General features: G+C 25.6%; 1 protein-coding gene and 1 pseudogene across 2 annotated transcripts; both read left to right on the top strand.

Moving 5' to 3' along the window:
* Window positions 1-1,662: 1,662 nt before the first annotated feature.
* Window positions 1,663-7,516, top strand: LOC126906591 (E3 ubiquitin-protein ligase Topors-like). 2 transcript variants are annotated; one of them, XM_050687245.1, is made up of 10 exons: window positions 1,663-1,941; window positions 2,039-2,166; window positions 4,359-4,636; window positions 4,696-4,808; window positions 4,868-4,906; window positions 5,205-5,353; window positions 5,785-5,884; window positions 6,066-6,396; window positions 6,471-6,748; window positions 7,130-7,516. In XM_050687245.1, exons 3-10 carry the CDS (start codon window positions 4,385-4,387, stop codon window positions 7,500-7,502), a joined length of 1,635 nt encoding a protein of 544 aa, XP_050543202.1. In that variant the 5' UTR covers window positions 1,663-1,941; window positions 2,039-2,166; window positions 4,359-4,384; the 3' UTR covers window positions 7,503-7,516. The 2 variants fall into 2 exon arrangements, with proteins under 2 accessions (XP_050543202.1, XP_050543201.1); XM_050687244.1 differs by having other exon boundaries at window positions 1,663-2,166.
* Window positions 7,517-12,054: 4,538 nt separating this feature from the next.
* On the top strand, window positions 12,055-15,378 carry LOC126908244 (uncharacterized; annotated as a pseudogene).
* The last annotated feature ends 2,082 nt before the right edge of the window (window positions 15,379-17,460 follow it).

The raw sequence follows: 17,460 nt of genomic DNA, 5'->3' as shown, positions 1-17,460 counted from the left end.
ATATATATTTAGACTTTCATATTATATTATATTTACATAAATTAATAATAATAGATTTTTTTGTAAAATAAAAAATTATAAAATAATGACAGATGTTACAAAAAAAATATATCAATTACCCAAATATACTAATTGCAAACATAACACTACATTTGACTAGTCATCCTTAACAATATTCTAAATGTTTAATTAATTTTAAATGGTATAATTTACAAAAACTTTCTGTACACTCATAGAAAACAGAAAATATAATAATCTCTTTTGAAACAATTTAAATCATAGGAATTATTAATTATTAAAAATAGAACAAATAATTTAAATTAAAAAAATCATATACACTTAATTATCTACATAAATTAATTATTACTGATACCAAAATGATAAATAAAATTACAAAATTATTGTCTATGGTCGTTTTTACAATAACTTAATAATTATAATAATATTTTTTATTTAATTGCCTTTGTTATACAAAAATAAGATGAAATTTCTTACAAAATTAATGATTAGGCATTATTGAACAAAAAAACGCATGTCAAATAATTAATGTTACCAAATTATTTTATAAGTAGTACAAATCATAATAAATGAAGTCGCTCTCCAATTGAATAAAAAATCAGCATTAAGTCAGAGCAACTAATCTTAAATATAATTAAGTACAAATATTATATCATTTTACAAAATAAATTTAATATTATACACAAAAAGTTTGGAAAAAAAAAGTTGCTGATTATGTTATTCAGCTGTAATACGATGATTACGTTATCCATATAGCAGTTATTAAACATAAAAGTACTAAATATGAAGTAACTATTAATGCAGAACTTGAACCACACTGTTTCATTTCAATTTCCTAAAAGACAAAATAAGTATAATAAGAATTAAGAAAAGATACAAGGCTTTTAAAATTTTAAAATATATTTCTGGGTGATAGTTGATACACTTTCCAGTAATTCTTCTGTGCATGTTTTGTTCTTGATAATAATAAACTGGCTGTCCGGGGATTCATCAGCATGCCGGACTTCTTGAGGATCAATGCTGAGTTGCTTGCTTCCACATGGACATAATGTACAGGGTGATCGACTAACTATGCCTCACGAATTTTCTTTAAAAATATTAGTATTATCGTATATGTAATTATTTTATTTGTTATAAATCTTTGTTGAACTACTTGACAAGAAAAATGAAGATTCAATCTTCATCCCTCAACTCTTAAATCAATATCAACTTTAGTTTTTCAAATAGCAACCCAGTTTTTTTTTATTAATCTTGTTAATAATAAAAAAAAAAAATTTTCTCAAAAAAAAAAATCAATTTTAATAAATTCTAAGCGAGATATTACTATTTAAAGTTTAGGGGATTTAACAAATAAAACAGTAGTCGGGTAAATATAGTATCGTTATTATTTAGTGTAATATAGTCATTCATTGTATGTATAAGTTTGTAACAACTTGTTAACTGATAAAAATCATACAATTCTCATTACGTCATATAGGTTTTTTTTCAACAATCAACATAAAAATATACCTATGCTTTTACTACAGATATCGAATTACTAAGTAGGTAGTACCTAGACAATCTAAAATGTTTATCAAGACCCCTGGTTTATTGCTGGGTGATCTAATAGCATGACTAGACATCAAATAAGTACCCTGACTGGTCTACTGACAGGACATGGTCACCTGCTTAAGCATCTTAACGCAATGGGGTATCGGAATCACCATTGTGCAGGAAGTGTGGAGTAGAAGAGAGTACTCATTTCACATCATGTGCGAATGTGAAGCCTTGTCCATACTAAGATCAAACTACTTGAATAAACCTTTTCCTGGAGAAGAAGATATTAAAAAACTAAAACCCAGAGAGATACTTAATTTCACCAGAAAGACTCGACTTGATATATTTAAATCAAAAAATCTTGAAACAGCGGTGACTTATAATTAAGTAAGAAATAATTTAAAATCTTATTACATAAATTGCTCTTTTGTTGGACTTGTTACGTATAGTCCTTTCACTTTTTATATTTTAATTTGTCTTTCAGACATCCAACTTAAAATATTGCAAATAGTTACGTGACAAATAATTTGGTTGACGTTATTAAAGACAAATCAAATAAACCTGAATATATAGTTACATTTAAAGGTAACTCAGAATTGTTAGAATATAGAGGTAAATCATGTATAAAACTGATATAATATTTATATTACATTTTAATTACTATTAAACCTATTATTGAGAGTTAATGAATTATAAATAACCATTCCTATTATCAAAGTTTGGTGGTCAAACCGTAGTTTTAATCCTTCATTTTTTGAGGTAGATAAATGACTTTAATTCAGCGTAACTAAGGATACAGTATTTTATTATGCATATCAAATATTTGGTGGCTAAAAACTGCCTTACTGAACCTAAAAAATGAAATTTTTGATAATTTCAAAAAAAAAAAAAAAAAATTTAATTATACTGATCCTTGTAAGTTAAATATGATTTCAATTATGAAAAAAAAATTATAATTGATCAATAGCCATCAATAATTAAAACATCACTTTTTTTTTTTTATTTGAAAGGGCAGCTGCTTAAATTTTAATATATATACTGGATGAACATAAAAAGCTGCAAAAATGTTCCCTAAGTATACTTTTAATTCAGATCTCAATCTTATTTATTTTTTTAAAGGGGAGATTAAACAAGGTACTTATCTCCCTCTACTATATGACTATAATGTTCGATCTTAAGTATAGGCATAAATAATTGAAAAAAAAAATTAAATAAAAAATCAATCTTTAAGGCCGACTTCAAATCTGCAATTATATTTTATTCTATCGCCTTTTTTGAAAAATTAATACAAATTAATAATAAACAAAAATTACTAATGAAAAAAAATATAGGAAAAATGAAAATTAAAAAACATATCAGCGGATGAAATCATAAATGAAATATTTATGAATATTAGTATATTATAGGATATAAGAAATTACTATACGGAATATAGTTCTGAATATTTCAATTATAGCATCTATTTAAATACCAGAAGTTACATCAAGTGATATTATTTGATTTTTGTTTAAATGATTGATTTCGATACGAATACAAAAAAGTTATGACAAATTTAAGTAAAAATAATATTTTATAATTTAAGTAAAACTTGAAAAACGTTGGTTATTAAAAAGAAATAATTTAAGTATAACTTATAGTACATAAAATAAGCTTTATTTTAATATATGTTTGAAACTCGAAGTATTTGAATTATTTTTAAAGGTTAAATTTTTGTGCAAAAATTGCTATTTCTGATTTTACTTATGTGGGCAGGTAGAGGGTCAAATTTCCAAAAAATTTTATTAAATAAAAGGGATGTACCTAAGGTTATAAGGAAAATTATTTGTTTTCGTTTATTTTTCAAATAGTTATGGCAGTTTTAAGAAAAAAAAGTAAAATTAAAAAATTATAATAATTTATGTATATTATAACAAGAATATTATTGATAATCCACAAAAAAGTGAAATAAATTGTCATTTAGTAAACTTCCTATTAAGTAATATCGTTTACCAAAAAATTATTATAATTTTCATAACAATTTCACAATAAATTTCAACTTAATGATTCAAGTTCAGATTCTTAAATATTTTAAATCATTTTTAATTAACCAGATAGTATTTATATTTTTGTATAAATAACAAATAGGTTTTAAACTTACATTTTATTGCTAGGTTTTTAGAATCAATAAATATTTTAAGAAGAAATCAGTGTATTACTTTTATTAATTATTTTTTGTAGTAAGTAAATTTGAAGTTTAAAATTAATTATTGTTGAAATATTTTTAACATATTATATTTTTGAGGGATTAAAGAAAACAAATTAACAAAGTACTGTATTTTGTTTTATTTTAAATGTTTATTACTTTTTCTGAATTTATATCAAATATAAGTATAATATTTTTATTATAAGAACTCTATAACAAATTGTATTAACTGAATACTTTTCTATTTTATTAAAATAAGGCTATACTTGTTTGGCTGATGAATTAATAATTGACTATAATTATATAAAATATATTTTTAATTGGAAAACAATCTCGAAGACAGTTGTTCCATAATTGTCAATATTTAGAAAGTAAAATGATATATTTATTATGAATGAATACTTAAGATAAGTACTATAAAATTAAGGTTACTTTTTAATTATATAAATAACACATTTTATAATTTTATTTTATTCTGAAATTTTGATAAATATCAGTTGTCAGAAATATCTAATATTACACTATATCTTTCATGAATAATAATAATATAACTATTGTGATATTATTTACCAAAACATTCTTTTTATATAATGCATTGTCACTTAAATAAACATATTTTTAGGTTAATATAGTTTTGCAATTTGTAATATGTCATTGAATAACAAGACTGAATCCTATAAAGAGTCATCAGGTGATTCAGTTGTGGATTTGTCAGATACCTCAGATGATGATGAATTAGCAGTAACAAAAAAAGTTGGTAAAAACCTAAGTGATCAACTAGAAAGGCCAAAAACACCTGAAACGCATTGTTCTATTTGTCTTGAAGAATTAAACAATAAATGCTACTCAGATTCATGTTGGCATGTGTTTTGTTTTGAATGTTTAAAACGATGGTCAACTGTTAGTTATTAAAATAACCCACATTTAAGTATTACTATGTTAATTATTAATTCTTTTAGATTGAATCATCCTGTCCATTATGTAAAAAAGGTTTCAAATTTATAAATCATACATTCATAGAACAAGGCATTCATGAAACTTATGAGGTACCTATTCAAGGCAGAGATGCATCGTAAGTAATTTATGGCATATTTTTAAATTTTTTATTTCATTAAATTTCTATTTTTTTAGACAAAGAATATTTTTACGTCCTTTTGCTGATGTTAATAGGTACGTTAAATACGATTTTAATTGAAATATAAAAATGTTTTTCATATAAACTGCTATATTTAATATTTTAAACCTGCATAATGATTTTTATTATGACTCATTATTTCTTTATGATTTCATACAAACTTGTTGTTTAAGAATAATAATATATCATCGGCTTCATATTTTTATAAATTTTACTTCGTATAATTATAAATTATTTTTTATATATTTAAAAATACTAATAAAATTTAATAGTCAATATTGCCATTATGATAAAAATTGTGGAATCTATGTTTAATTTAATTTGATTTTTCAGAATGAATTTATTGTTGGATCTCGTGAGAAGGAATGAAAGACTAATAAGTGAACAAGATCGTGGTTACTCTCATTATCACCAAAGACAATTTCCAGGGGAATCAAATTTTACTGTTTTTAACGGTCATCTTATACGGCGCCAAACTCATGGTAATTATGTGACTCCAATGTGAATTAGACTTTAGAATGAAATATCTTTTGAAAAGATGTTTTAAAAATTAATTTTGATTTAAAAGTATTTTTTATTTGTTCTCAATTATGTCTATAAATTCTACATCTATTGATCTTTGTTTTCTTGTTATTTAAATAAAACATTTTTACAGGTGGTTCTTAGAGTTTAAACTTTCACCATTGATATAAAATTATGGTAGTGAGAGTAGTAAAGGGGTGAATTTTCCTACTACTCTACATTCTCTATTCTTACATGCCCCCAAATAAGTTTTTCTTCTATATTTGCACTTTAAAAATGTTATAAGACCATAATTATTATTATGGTACCAACTGTATTGTGAATAAAGATCCTATATAGATCTATTTAAATATTATGTAACTCTTCTAACCTATAATTATTTGATTTTTAGGTCAAACTATGAGAGTTCGTGTGTATACTGACAATATTTGGGCTGTACCATTGCCTGATTTAAGTGGTCGCTTTAGAGATTGCAGTTCAGCATTTTATAGGTACACAAGAGGTTATAATTAATAAAAGTATTGTTTATTATTAATATTAAATCTGATACTATCCTTTTAATTTTTCTTTAATAATTATTACCGCAAAGAAATAGTATTATGTGTAAAATTAATTATACTTTGGTAATTAGTATGTATGAATTACTATCCTCATTATTATTTTCTTTTTTAGAGATAATCCAGCTCAAATGTATCGATTGGTTGGTTTTATTGTCCGGGATATTTCGGCCATTAGAGAAATAGAAAGATCTGAAGGTTTAAGATCTGATAATCCGAATGATGAAGACTATATTACAAATATAATTATGCAAACAATTATAAATTATGAAATTCGTGAATCATTTACAACTGCTGTTTTAAGACCATTTCTTGGTGAATATACTGATCATTTTTGTCATGAGCTACATAATTATGCTACTAGTCCAAATGATATGATTGGTTATGATCGTAATGTAAGATATAATAGTCGCCCAGGTTTTCCATCACTTCAAAATGGTATAAATGTAAGTTAATATCCATTTAAACATATTTGAATATAGCATAATTTATCGTATTTATAACAATTATTTTTTATTAGACCATTGACTTACAAATTCCTGTTAATCCACCTACTAATGTTACGACACAGCCATCTTTGAACGGTACAAATATTGTTGATTTTGAAAGTGATTCAGATTCAACTAGAATACAACATGCACAAGAAGTCACTGTGGTAAGCAGGAGTACTAGTGAAGATTCAGATATTGAAATTCTTAGTCAACCATTCAGACCTGTTGATACATATGATTTGTCAATTAGAGATCAACCATCTACTTCTACAGGAATACGTAATTCCTTAGATCGTCCTACTAATAGGTAACTATTTTATTTTATAAAAGTTAATATGAAAAATATTTAGATTTGGTGATGATTTTCTTATGTTTTGTCATTATAACTTATGACAATGGTAAGGTCTTACCATATACAGGTGTTTCAGATCTAAATGACAAATCTTCAAATATATCTTAAGGTAAAATGTTAGTTAGGTCTAAAACACTGTATATTATATTATGGCATTTTATTTATGAAAAGTCATAATACAGTTTCCCTGTTCTAACAAACAATATTTAAATTAATTAATTAAACAATTCTTAAATCATTTTTCTGTTGAATTATTTTTTACCATTTTTTTAATCAAGTCAAATAAATTGTTTTTATATTATTTGTAGTACATCAATTTTTATTCTTTAATTTTAGGTATAATCTTAGACGAAGGAGATTATTTTCACCTCCACTAGCTGATACAGCTGGATGTCCTGTGCCCTTATCTCGAATTGGATCTTCATCTAGTTCAAGACGAAGAAGAATTACAATAGAATCCTCATCATCTGATGATGAAGCAACTATTACTCATCAGCCACAAGCATTGCGCGTGAAAGATGATGTAGTGAATGGAAAAAGGAAAAAGAAGGTAAAAAAGAGCAAACAGAATAAGAAAAAGAAGAATATGTATACTCCATCTGATGTACGTTTTAGGAGTAGAAGTCGATCATATTCAGGTTCATCATCTTCTTCGGATGATACAAATTTTAGAGGTCATATTTCTGTTCAGCCATCAAATAATTTGTAGCTCAATCAAAATCAATTGTAAATTTTTAAACTATAGTTAACTATAAACTAATAGTTATTTGTCTTAATTTTAAATTGTATATGATTATATTTATTTAAAGTATTGAACTTATGATTAAACTGTATATAAAATTCAAACTAATGTATTGACATTATTTATCCTATAGATCTAATTTCTCCTATTTTTTTAATAAAAAAAAGTGAACCCCAGTGAACACTAAGAGTTCAATTGGGTTCAAAAATCGAACAGCTTATAACATCACAACATATTATTACATGTAAAAATCTATTTATAAGAACTTTTTCATATGATTTTTAAAAGATTTGATTTCTTTTATTATATACACTCTTGTATCACTCTAATGAATATAAATATTTCATTATTAATTATTCACCTTACATTCGTTTGATTTTTTTATAAAGAAAAAANATATTCGTTTGTTTTTTTTATAAAGAAAAAAAATCTAAAACAACTGTATGAACGCAGCGCCCGGTGGTATTCACGCGGGTTCGTTAACGTTTGTGGTTTTGTTCTGTCGTAAGTTTTAGCTATGTCGAGGATAAAGAATAAGATGAGTGGACTGTACGTTTGAATTTTGAATGAATTTTACAAGATATAATTATAAAAATTAAATGTATTGTATAATAAATATAAAATCTTATATACACCAATGTGGATTGGGGAGGATACTTAATACTAATGCTTCAAAGGCGATGATATAAACAAATAATAAATTATACNCTTCAAAGGCGATGATATAAACAAATAATAAATTATACAAGTGAGTTTTAGAAAGATAAATGAACAAGCATTATACTTATCTACTAAATGAAAACGGCTGATGATAATGCTGAATATTGAAAGGATCAATTGTTGAATGCAAGTTGTTGACCAAAGTGTACAATATGCTGTCAAAGGTATTGTGATGTATCTCAGAAAATATATAGACCCAACGGCGATAAAAGTGAGCGCACAGGGTACGATAATCGCAAAGGTGATATTTTCTTTTTACAGTAAAACGAATACAAAACTACTAGCTCGCAAAAACGCCATAGAGCTTATATCAGAAGAAGCGTTAAGATGGCTGCGACAATGGTAACATAGAGAGAAAAACCGACAACAACTCGATGTAACACAACGATAACATGAATAATCAAAAAACACATTTTCTTGACAGCATATTCGATCGATGTGTATCCAACAACAAGTTTTACCTACCACCAATTAGTTTTAATGAATATATTAGCTTCGATGCGAAGCTGAGAAGGTATTAATTTTACCATGATGTGTTAATTTATTTCATTTTATTTTTTTTTTGTGTGTCTGTCACTACTTTTTCTCAGCTTTCACTGAACCGATTACTTTCAATGATACGTCAAAAAATCACAAATCGTTACTAGTGGAAGACATTACCTAAAAAATTGAAGAATTTTCCCTCGTTCCCCGCAAATAGGTGAAATATCCAAAAAAATTACAAATTTAAAAATCGGTAAATTTTGTCATTTTTTTTTTTAAAACTGCCATAACTTTTTCAAATATTAACAAATCAAAATAATATTTTTTTTTATTGAAACTTTAGGTAATTTTCTTTCGTTTTTTGTTTTTTGAAAATCTAACACTTATTCTGATCACAATAGGGATTTAAAATAGCAACTTTTATACAAAAACTAACTTTTTCAACTTAATTTTTTAAAATGTTCCGGAAATACTGTATCCTTTAAATATATATCAAATTAAAGCTTATTTCATGTACTATAGATTAAAAAAAAATTTGTCCTGACGACGTATCTTCTATGCGCAAATGGCTACCGTATTCAAACATATGCTATTTTTTTATTAAAATTCTGGGTTTTGTACTTTATTTTATTTTAAAATATCCTATTAGGGGAATACACTGACTTTCATGAATATTATATAATTTAACTGACATATAATAAAGTTCATAAAGTCGAAAAAGTAATTTTTAAATTTGAGTTAGCTTAAATAGCCAATTTTATTATGCGACAAAAACAACGAACAGTTGCCGAATGGGTAACAACTGTTTCTTTCACGCTTAGGGTACGAGGTTCAAATCCGCCTGTGGCTTTTAATATTTTGAATTTTTTTGAGTTAAAATAACATTTTGAAATCATTTGATATTTATCTCATTTATATTCAATAACTTCAATATNTCATTTGATATTTATCTCATTTATATTCAATAACTTCAATATATATAAAGGATCTTATCACTATCGTCTCCCCTCATGAGAAGAAATTTATATTCATGTTAATATTATTTTACTATGTGGTTCTTTTTGTGGCTACAATTTATTTTGCCAAACCTCATTACACCTACTTTTTTCAACGATACGTCAAATGATTACAGTTCGCATTTAGTTTAAGTTATTACTCTTAAAAATCGAAACCATTTTCCTTATTCAAAAAAAAGTAACTAAACCAGCTTTTTCCATACAAACAATTAAAATCATTAATTTCTAATATTCTTAAAGTATTTATTGTCGATTTAGATTTGGTATGATAAAAGTATTCAACTACTAAAGCAAATATTTTACTTTGTATATTTAGTAATTATTTAAATCTATTTGTGTGTGTTACTACCAGTCTATAATATTCCATATTTTTGTAATATGTTGCTATATAAATCATAAACTTAAAAAAAAATGATTTTTAGTTTTACCTGAATTTATTGATGGCTTTTTACAATTATAATCAAATTTTATCATTAAAATTAATTAAGTTCTGAATATTTCCATTGTAGAATTTTTTTAAACACCAAAAGTTAATAAGAAATGATTACGATGATTTTTATTTAAGTGATCTATTACAATAAAATTGTAAACAAAATCGAACTTTTCTGATAAATGTAATGTAAATAGTAATTATAAAATTTTCTAAATGCATTAATCTTAATCACTAATCTGATATTAATCTTAAAAATTTCATTTTTTCTATTTAATATTGTCAATTTCAAACTTGCAAGTTGAACTATAAGTTATGGTAACAAATTCATTTTTTTATTATTAAAACTTTCACTTTAAAGGACAAAAAGAAGTAGTTTCAAAATGATTACTTTTAACATTAAAATCAAAATCAATAATAATTTGAAAACAATTAATTTTAAAAATTGTATAATATATAATTAAAAGAATTAATAATCTGGGTATAATTAAAGAATTGAAGTTGATGTTGCTTCTGTAATTATCCATCAATTTCTTAGAATTAAACACTATCTATAGATTTGCATCGAAGCGTTTCTTATGATAGTAATTTTAATCACTGTTAGATTAAATCTAAACTGGACCCAACTATGCAACGTCCCCACTGAGCTAGATTTTTTATTAATATACCATATCTGTTTGAACGGAACGCCCGGTTATAATATGCGGGTTAGTTACTGTTCGTTTATGAAGTATTTATATCATGCAGGAGAAAGAATTTGGGAGTGGACTGTATAAATGAGTAAATGTATTGAACGAATATAAAACAATAAACTGTATTTTTAACATAAACTAAAATATTATATATATCAATGTGGGTAGGGGGGTCATTAATGCTAATGCAACAATGCGTCAAATAAAACAAACAATAAGATAAATATAAAACATAACGATATAACTAATAACTACTTATCTATACTGATGATGACTGGTTGATGCGAATGAAATCGTTGGAATGATGATTGAACCAGAAAAATGTATTGTTGCGAATAGTATGGGTGTATCGCAAGGGCGATAAACAATAATGCACAAAGGTGCGACAATCGCAAAGGCGATGTATAGGCGTTTTTACCAACTACGTGCTCGCAAACACCATTGAGCAATACAACAAAACGCATGAGGGTGGCAGCGAAAACGCAAAAACGTCACACAAGGACCGATAATACACTAGGCGAGTCACAAGATATCACGCACGTAAGCATCCAACGTAAATGAATTCCTCGCACAACCGGTGGTGGCAGCGCGAGTGACGCTATCAGTCACAGCAAAATCGGTAAAAAATGCCCTCTTGTGTATCTAACAATATCTATACTGCTTAACGACCATAATGGGCTACCATTTTAAAATTAATTTAAGAAGATTTTATAAGTATTCTGATATTGAATGATGTATAGATTAAATTATGATTTTTTCTCGGAAACTATTTTCAAATATTTTTATGTATACAAACTTGAAAAAATTTATTTAAGACAATTATTTAAAAATATAACTGCTAAGAATAAAGGTATAAGGCATTATAAAACTTTTATTTAAATAAGTAGACATTTTATTTTTAAATATACAAATAATGGGGCTATTCTTTGATTACTTAAATATGAACATTTAAACATCTTTAGACTACATTTTTCTATTGTATATTATATAATTCTAATAAAAAATTTTTAAAAATGATGATTGAAACTACATGGTGCCTTTATTTGATGTTAAACCTTTTATATTATACTCATAAAGTTTCATGTGTTACCATGCAAAATATTCTTCTCAATTTTGTTTACTCTCGGGCAAGTGTACTACTTCATGGAGTCAGTATTAAATTTGATGGAGAGAATTTTATGTCCTATGATTCCTTAATACAAGAGGCAATTAATTTTTTAAACGCCCATAATGTTGAAGATGAGACATCTGAAGCTCATAAGTTCCTTGTACAATTTCAACATAATTTGCCAGATATTGTTTACTGTAAGTATTCTGAAAGAATAATCGTTATTACTTCTTATATATTAAACTTAATGGTAGAATCTAAGAGACATTTCGATGAAAAGTTAATAAAATCACTTAACAATTTTATTAAAAAATTGGTAGAATTGGTAGTTTCTATAGAAAAAGGAGTTAACGACGTTAGACTACTTAGTTCTAAACGAAATAACTTTCAACGAATCCCGAAATCATTCACAAAAAATTCATTTCATGCAGGTCCAATAGAAAAGGATGGCATACAGAAATACCTTGATGATGTATTATCTAAATTAATCAAAAAAGCAAATAATTATAAGAAAACACATTGTAGATATGCAAACGAAAATAATACTTTGAAATATCTCGATGATTTGTTTTTAAAGAGACCTTATGTAGAAGAAACTAAGTACGATTTTTTAGCCATATATACTGAACGTTACTTTACTGAAACTAATACTTTAATAACTCATTTGAATGGAATTTATCAAAACTATTTTTTTTATAATAATCAATAAATGTAAGAGGTATTTTTTTTTTGTTCTAAATTTATTAAATAATATTAAAAATAATTTAAAAATAAAATATTTCCTATTATATAAAATAATAATTATATCAATGAGTTAAAAAATAAAATGTTCAAAAATTGTTTTTTATTTGTTATATTATATTTTACATGTTTATGTACTAAACACCTTGAATGAACATCAGTATATTATAACATATATGGATAAAACATAAAAAAGCAGAAAAATTATTTATTTTAGAAAAAGTAGGTGTTAGATATTTTAAATTGCATTCTTGTCATTAGAGTTTTAAGAATAAATTAATTTTGGATGCCTAAATACTTCATTTTTGAACTCACTAAAAGCTCAATTAGTATATATTATTAAAAATAAAGGTCAACAGTCAACGTGAAGACACAAATAGAATTTCAATATTTGAGGGTATTATATTTAACAAGATATGAATTGTAAACATTATATGTAGAAAAAAGAAGGTCAAGTGAGAGATAAGAAAATAAATGATAGCTACAAAAAAAAAAACCACATAGAAAATAATATTAATATGAATTTCTTCTCGCGAAAAGAGACTACAGTAATGGGATCTTTGATATTTATTAAAGTTATTGAATCTAAATAAGATAAAAATCAAAAGAGTTAAACATTTTTTTCTAACTCAAAAAGAATTAAGAAAAAATTCAAAAAAATTTAGTGCCATATGCGTGAAAAACACAAGTGTTACCCCCTCAGAAACCATATGTCGCATTCGTCACTTAATAAAAAAGGTCATTTAACTAGTTTAAATTTTAGAGTTATTATTCTCGACTCAAAGAAATAAAAAAATTTAAATATGTTTAACTTTTTATACTATGTCAATTAGATTGATATAATATTTATGAAAATCAGTGTAATCCCCTTGTAAGATATTTTAAAATAAAATACAAAACCAAGAATTTTAACACAAAAATAGCATATTTTTGAATCCGGTAGGTATTTTCACCACGAAGAAAAAGTAAAGTATATTACATAAGCTTTAATTTAAGATATATATAAAAGTGTCAGTATTTTCGGAACATTTTCAAAAATTAAATTGAAAAAGTTCTACTTTATATATGCATTTTTATGACTGGAACCCCCCCTGTATTAAGAGAAATTGTTTAAATTTAAGAGAATTGAAATGAATAAGACTGACAAGTTTTTCTTTCTGAATATTTGAGAGACTGGTGGTCTATTGCTTCATTTGACTCTAGGCTTGAGAAGTGGAATGTCCGTATTTTATAGCTTTTTACGGCTTTTTATATGAAATCTATGATCTATATATGTCACTAAAATGTAAAAATTGACCACCAGAGCTCTTATCTTTATTGAAACGAAAATTATAAGCAGGGATAATATATTGCATTGGTTGTGGTACATTTGATTTTTGTTAGGGATACTGTTACTTAATACATTGTCTTTGTAGATTAATTTACAGTATTTACATTTATGATACAGATATTAATTTTAAACTGAAAAAGTACAAACATTGTATTAATTACATTAGTGATTATGCTATGATATCAATTTAAGATAATTATTTGTTTTATGATAAACATTGCGAATAATATTAAATTTGAGCGATGAACGGTATCATAATACGTGAGTAATAATATATTAAATACATTTTATTTAAAAACAATTTTATCATACAGTTATATTAATAATAATTAGGAGTGCCAATATGCTTTAAAAATGTACACTTATTTTTTTTTCTCGCAGTTTTTATAAAATATAAAAATACTTTACCAAAAAATAATTTTAATATTTTATAATTTGTACTAAATATTTATTATTAAATCGAAAATAATTAATGGCACATAGCTAACTATTTTTTGTTATTTTATTATATTTTGAAGCTGTCTGACTAATTTAAATTCTACGAATGAAATGAATAATAGTGAAGAATAAGATAGCTTATCAGTAACTGTTGACGATGAAAATAATTCTAGTGATTTATATGATTTTTCAATTATGTCTGCAACAGAAACCATTACAATTCATGAAACTGAACTTGAAAATAATTTTAATACTGAAAAAACGATATTATCAAAAAAAAAAAAGGCCTTCTAAAAAATTAAATCAAAATGAATAGTTAGTGTCGTTATTGAAAAGAAGTAATGAAGAAAGGCAATAAATTTTAAATTCCATTAATAAAGTTGAGGAAGAAGAAAATCCCATTGATGAATTTTTAAAACAAGGGCAAGAACAGTGAAATCATTTCCTCGACATTTGAAAATAAAAGCAAAAAAATAAATGTTTAACATAATTAAAAATTTGGAAATAGAAAATAACAGTACTTCATCGACACAAAGTAGAAATACTCAATCAAGTGGCTCATTTTCATCTCATAACTCTAGTTTACAATTATCGTCACACTCAGGATTTTCTATCATATGATCATCCAAGTCAATATGTTTTTCCAGAGATTACTGATCGTCAACCTGAAAGTTGGATTCAATCGTTTGGTGAACAAAATTGTGAGCCATTTCAATACGACGATAGACAGTGCGAATAAGCAAAATATTATTTATTTATTATTTTATTAAGTAGATAGCTGATTTTATTTTATGGTTTATTATACAGTTGAAATTATTTTTATTAATTCTATTAAAAGATGAATTTTTTGTTTTTTTCTTTTTCAATATCTTTTCACAGCAATAATATTCGAGGTCCGTAAAAGTTAGTATAAATTAATTGTTTTATTATACCTTTACAATTTAAAAACTATGTTTGATTTTATCAAGTATGTTTTATTATTAAATAATTTTTGTTATGATGTATTGGCATTTTTAAAAGTTCCTATGTTTTTTATACTCCATTGTTAATTTTGTTAAATATAATTTATTATTAATGAAAATGTTTTTATACGCATTAAAAATTACTATTAAGTACATAGGCACCTACTAAAAAATATAAATTATAATACATGATAAATGATAAATAATAATAATAATAAATGATTGAATTTTTGATGAGTAAATACGTATTTTGTTCACTAAGTGTATTTCTTTTGTTTTATTTTGCATTTTATTTTGTGGTGTCCCGACGTTTTGCAAGCTAAGTCTTACTGCTCAAAACCAGTCGCAAGTAACGTATACCCGCTGTGATCAGCGGTAATGCCGCGATTTGTAGCCGGTGGGTACCCGAAGACGTTCATCGTATTCTCTAATTGTAAATGTGTAGGTGTAATTATTTTTTTTATTAATATCTCTTTTATTTTTCTGTTCCCCTTTAATTTGTAGACGAGGTTTTTTGACCGTTCGGTTTTTGGCCTCGTATTAACTTAATTTTTTTGTTTTTTTTAATAAAGTCCCCTTAATTTAATTCAACTATCATCTTATTTATTTTTTGCGTGTTCCATCTTCAATGGACTCGTGTAATTTTTTCTTTTTTTTTCTTTCAAAAATCAATTTCCCTTAGTTTATAAGGTACGGGCAACGGCCTTGTATAAGGTCATCCTTCGTCATTGTGTTAACTGTCACGAGGTTTTGGTGTACATCTACTATAAACGACTCAACGGACAACGACTTCAATCTTTATTACTTTTCTATTTTTTTTATTTTAAATTGTTTTTAATGTACAAAATTTAATTTCATTCTAAAATCCTACTGTGGTCATTGTCATTGTACATTGTCTCGCCCAGTGGGTTGGCGACACTTTCTTTTTGAATTTATCAATGCGCCATGAAAGTTACAAATTTTCCGTTGTGGCCAATTAATTCGATTGTTTTTACAAAATAATATTTATAACCTGTAATTACATTTGTGAATAACTTTTTGCTGTTGAAAATCAAGCTTTTTATATAGACACTAATAACCAAATAAATTCATGTATTTTAGTTGAATTCACAACTGATAATTTTATTATATATAAAAGTATAATGTTTTTTTTCGGAAATTTGTGCTTGTGCTGTTGTAATCTTTTTACAACAGCACAAGAAAAATTTTTAGAAAATTACAAAAATAATGTATAAATACATGAACTTACAAGCTGTGCTTAAAGTTATACATTATAACTACAAACCTTTTTCCCTTTCAACGGTAGTACCCTTCGTTGGCACTACCGTATATAACGAGTCTCCACTCGCAGCAATTTTTGACTTTTGGCTTAAATGCATTTTACCACCCCATCGAGATTTTTCAAATTTTTTTTTTTAAATCAATTTAGTTTTTCATACCGACTAAGAATATATAAAAATTTTTTGTCGGCGAAGTCTAGTTTAAAAGTTATGAGCTTTCAAAGATTTCAATAATCATATACAAATTTTGTTATATACTGCTGTTTTTTTTTGATAATTTTCATTAATTAACTATAAAAAGTATTCTCGATGATGTAGTTACCGAGGAATAGTAAATTTAAGAGTATTTATGAGTACATTAAACGTGTTAAGGTAGTGTTGAAGTAAATAAATTTAATTTTTTTTTGAATTTTTTTCAATATTATATCACCATTTTAACATCAAGGTTTTATACTTGTTGGGTCACTGAGAATTTCAGTCGAATGGGTTTAAATAGGTTGGGTTTGGACTTGACTTCTATCCTCTAGGGATTTGGGGGCGTGAGCCCCCATCCCATGAGAGTCCCGAAGGGGCTCGAATCGGTCACCGGAGCCGGCAGGCGTAGGTGACCACAACTTATATTTAAATGGGTTTGTATAACTCAACATTATAACATTAAGATATTAGTAAGTATATTTTGACACCTCAACAACTTAACTAATATCAACAATATCTAATGTAATAGT

Source organism: Daktulosphaira vitifoliae, unplaced genomic scaffold (assembly GCF_025091365.1).
Source record: "Daktulosphaira vitifoliae isolate Bord-2020 unplaced genomic scaffold, ASM2509136v1 Scaffold_5, whole genome shotgun sequence".
Lineage (NCBI taxonomy): Eukaryota > Metazoa > Arthropoda > Insecta > Hemiptera > Phylloxeridae > Daktulosphaira > Daktulosphaira vitifoliae.
The sequence above is the reverse complement of the archived record's forward strand: the minus strand, read 5'-3'. Positions and strand labels throughout refer to the sequence as shown.

Excerpts from the sequence above, each read along its gene's own strand:
- LOC126906591 (XM_050687245.1), top strand. The coding sequence starts at position 4,385 with ATGTCATTGAATAACAAGACTGAATCCTATAAAGAGTCATCAGGTGAT. Across the intron at positions 4,637-4,695 it reads GTTTAAAACGATGGTCAACT|ATTGAATCATCCTGTCCATT; the intron begins GTTAGTTATTAA and ends TAATTCTTTTAG. Across the intron at positions 5,354-5,784 it reads TATACGGCGCCAAACTCATG|GTCAAACTATGAGAGTTCGT; the intron begins GTAATTATGTGA and ends TTTGATTTTTAG.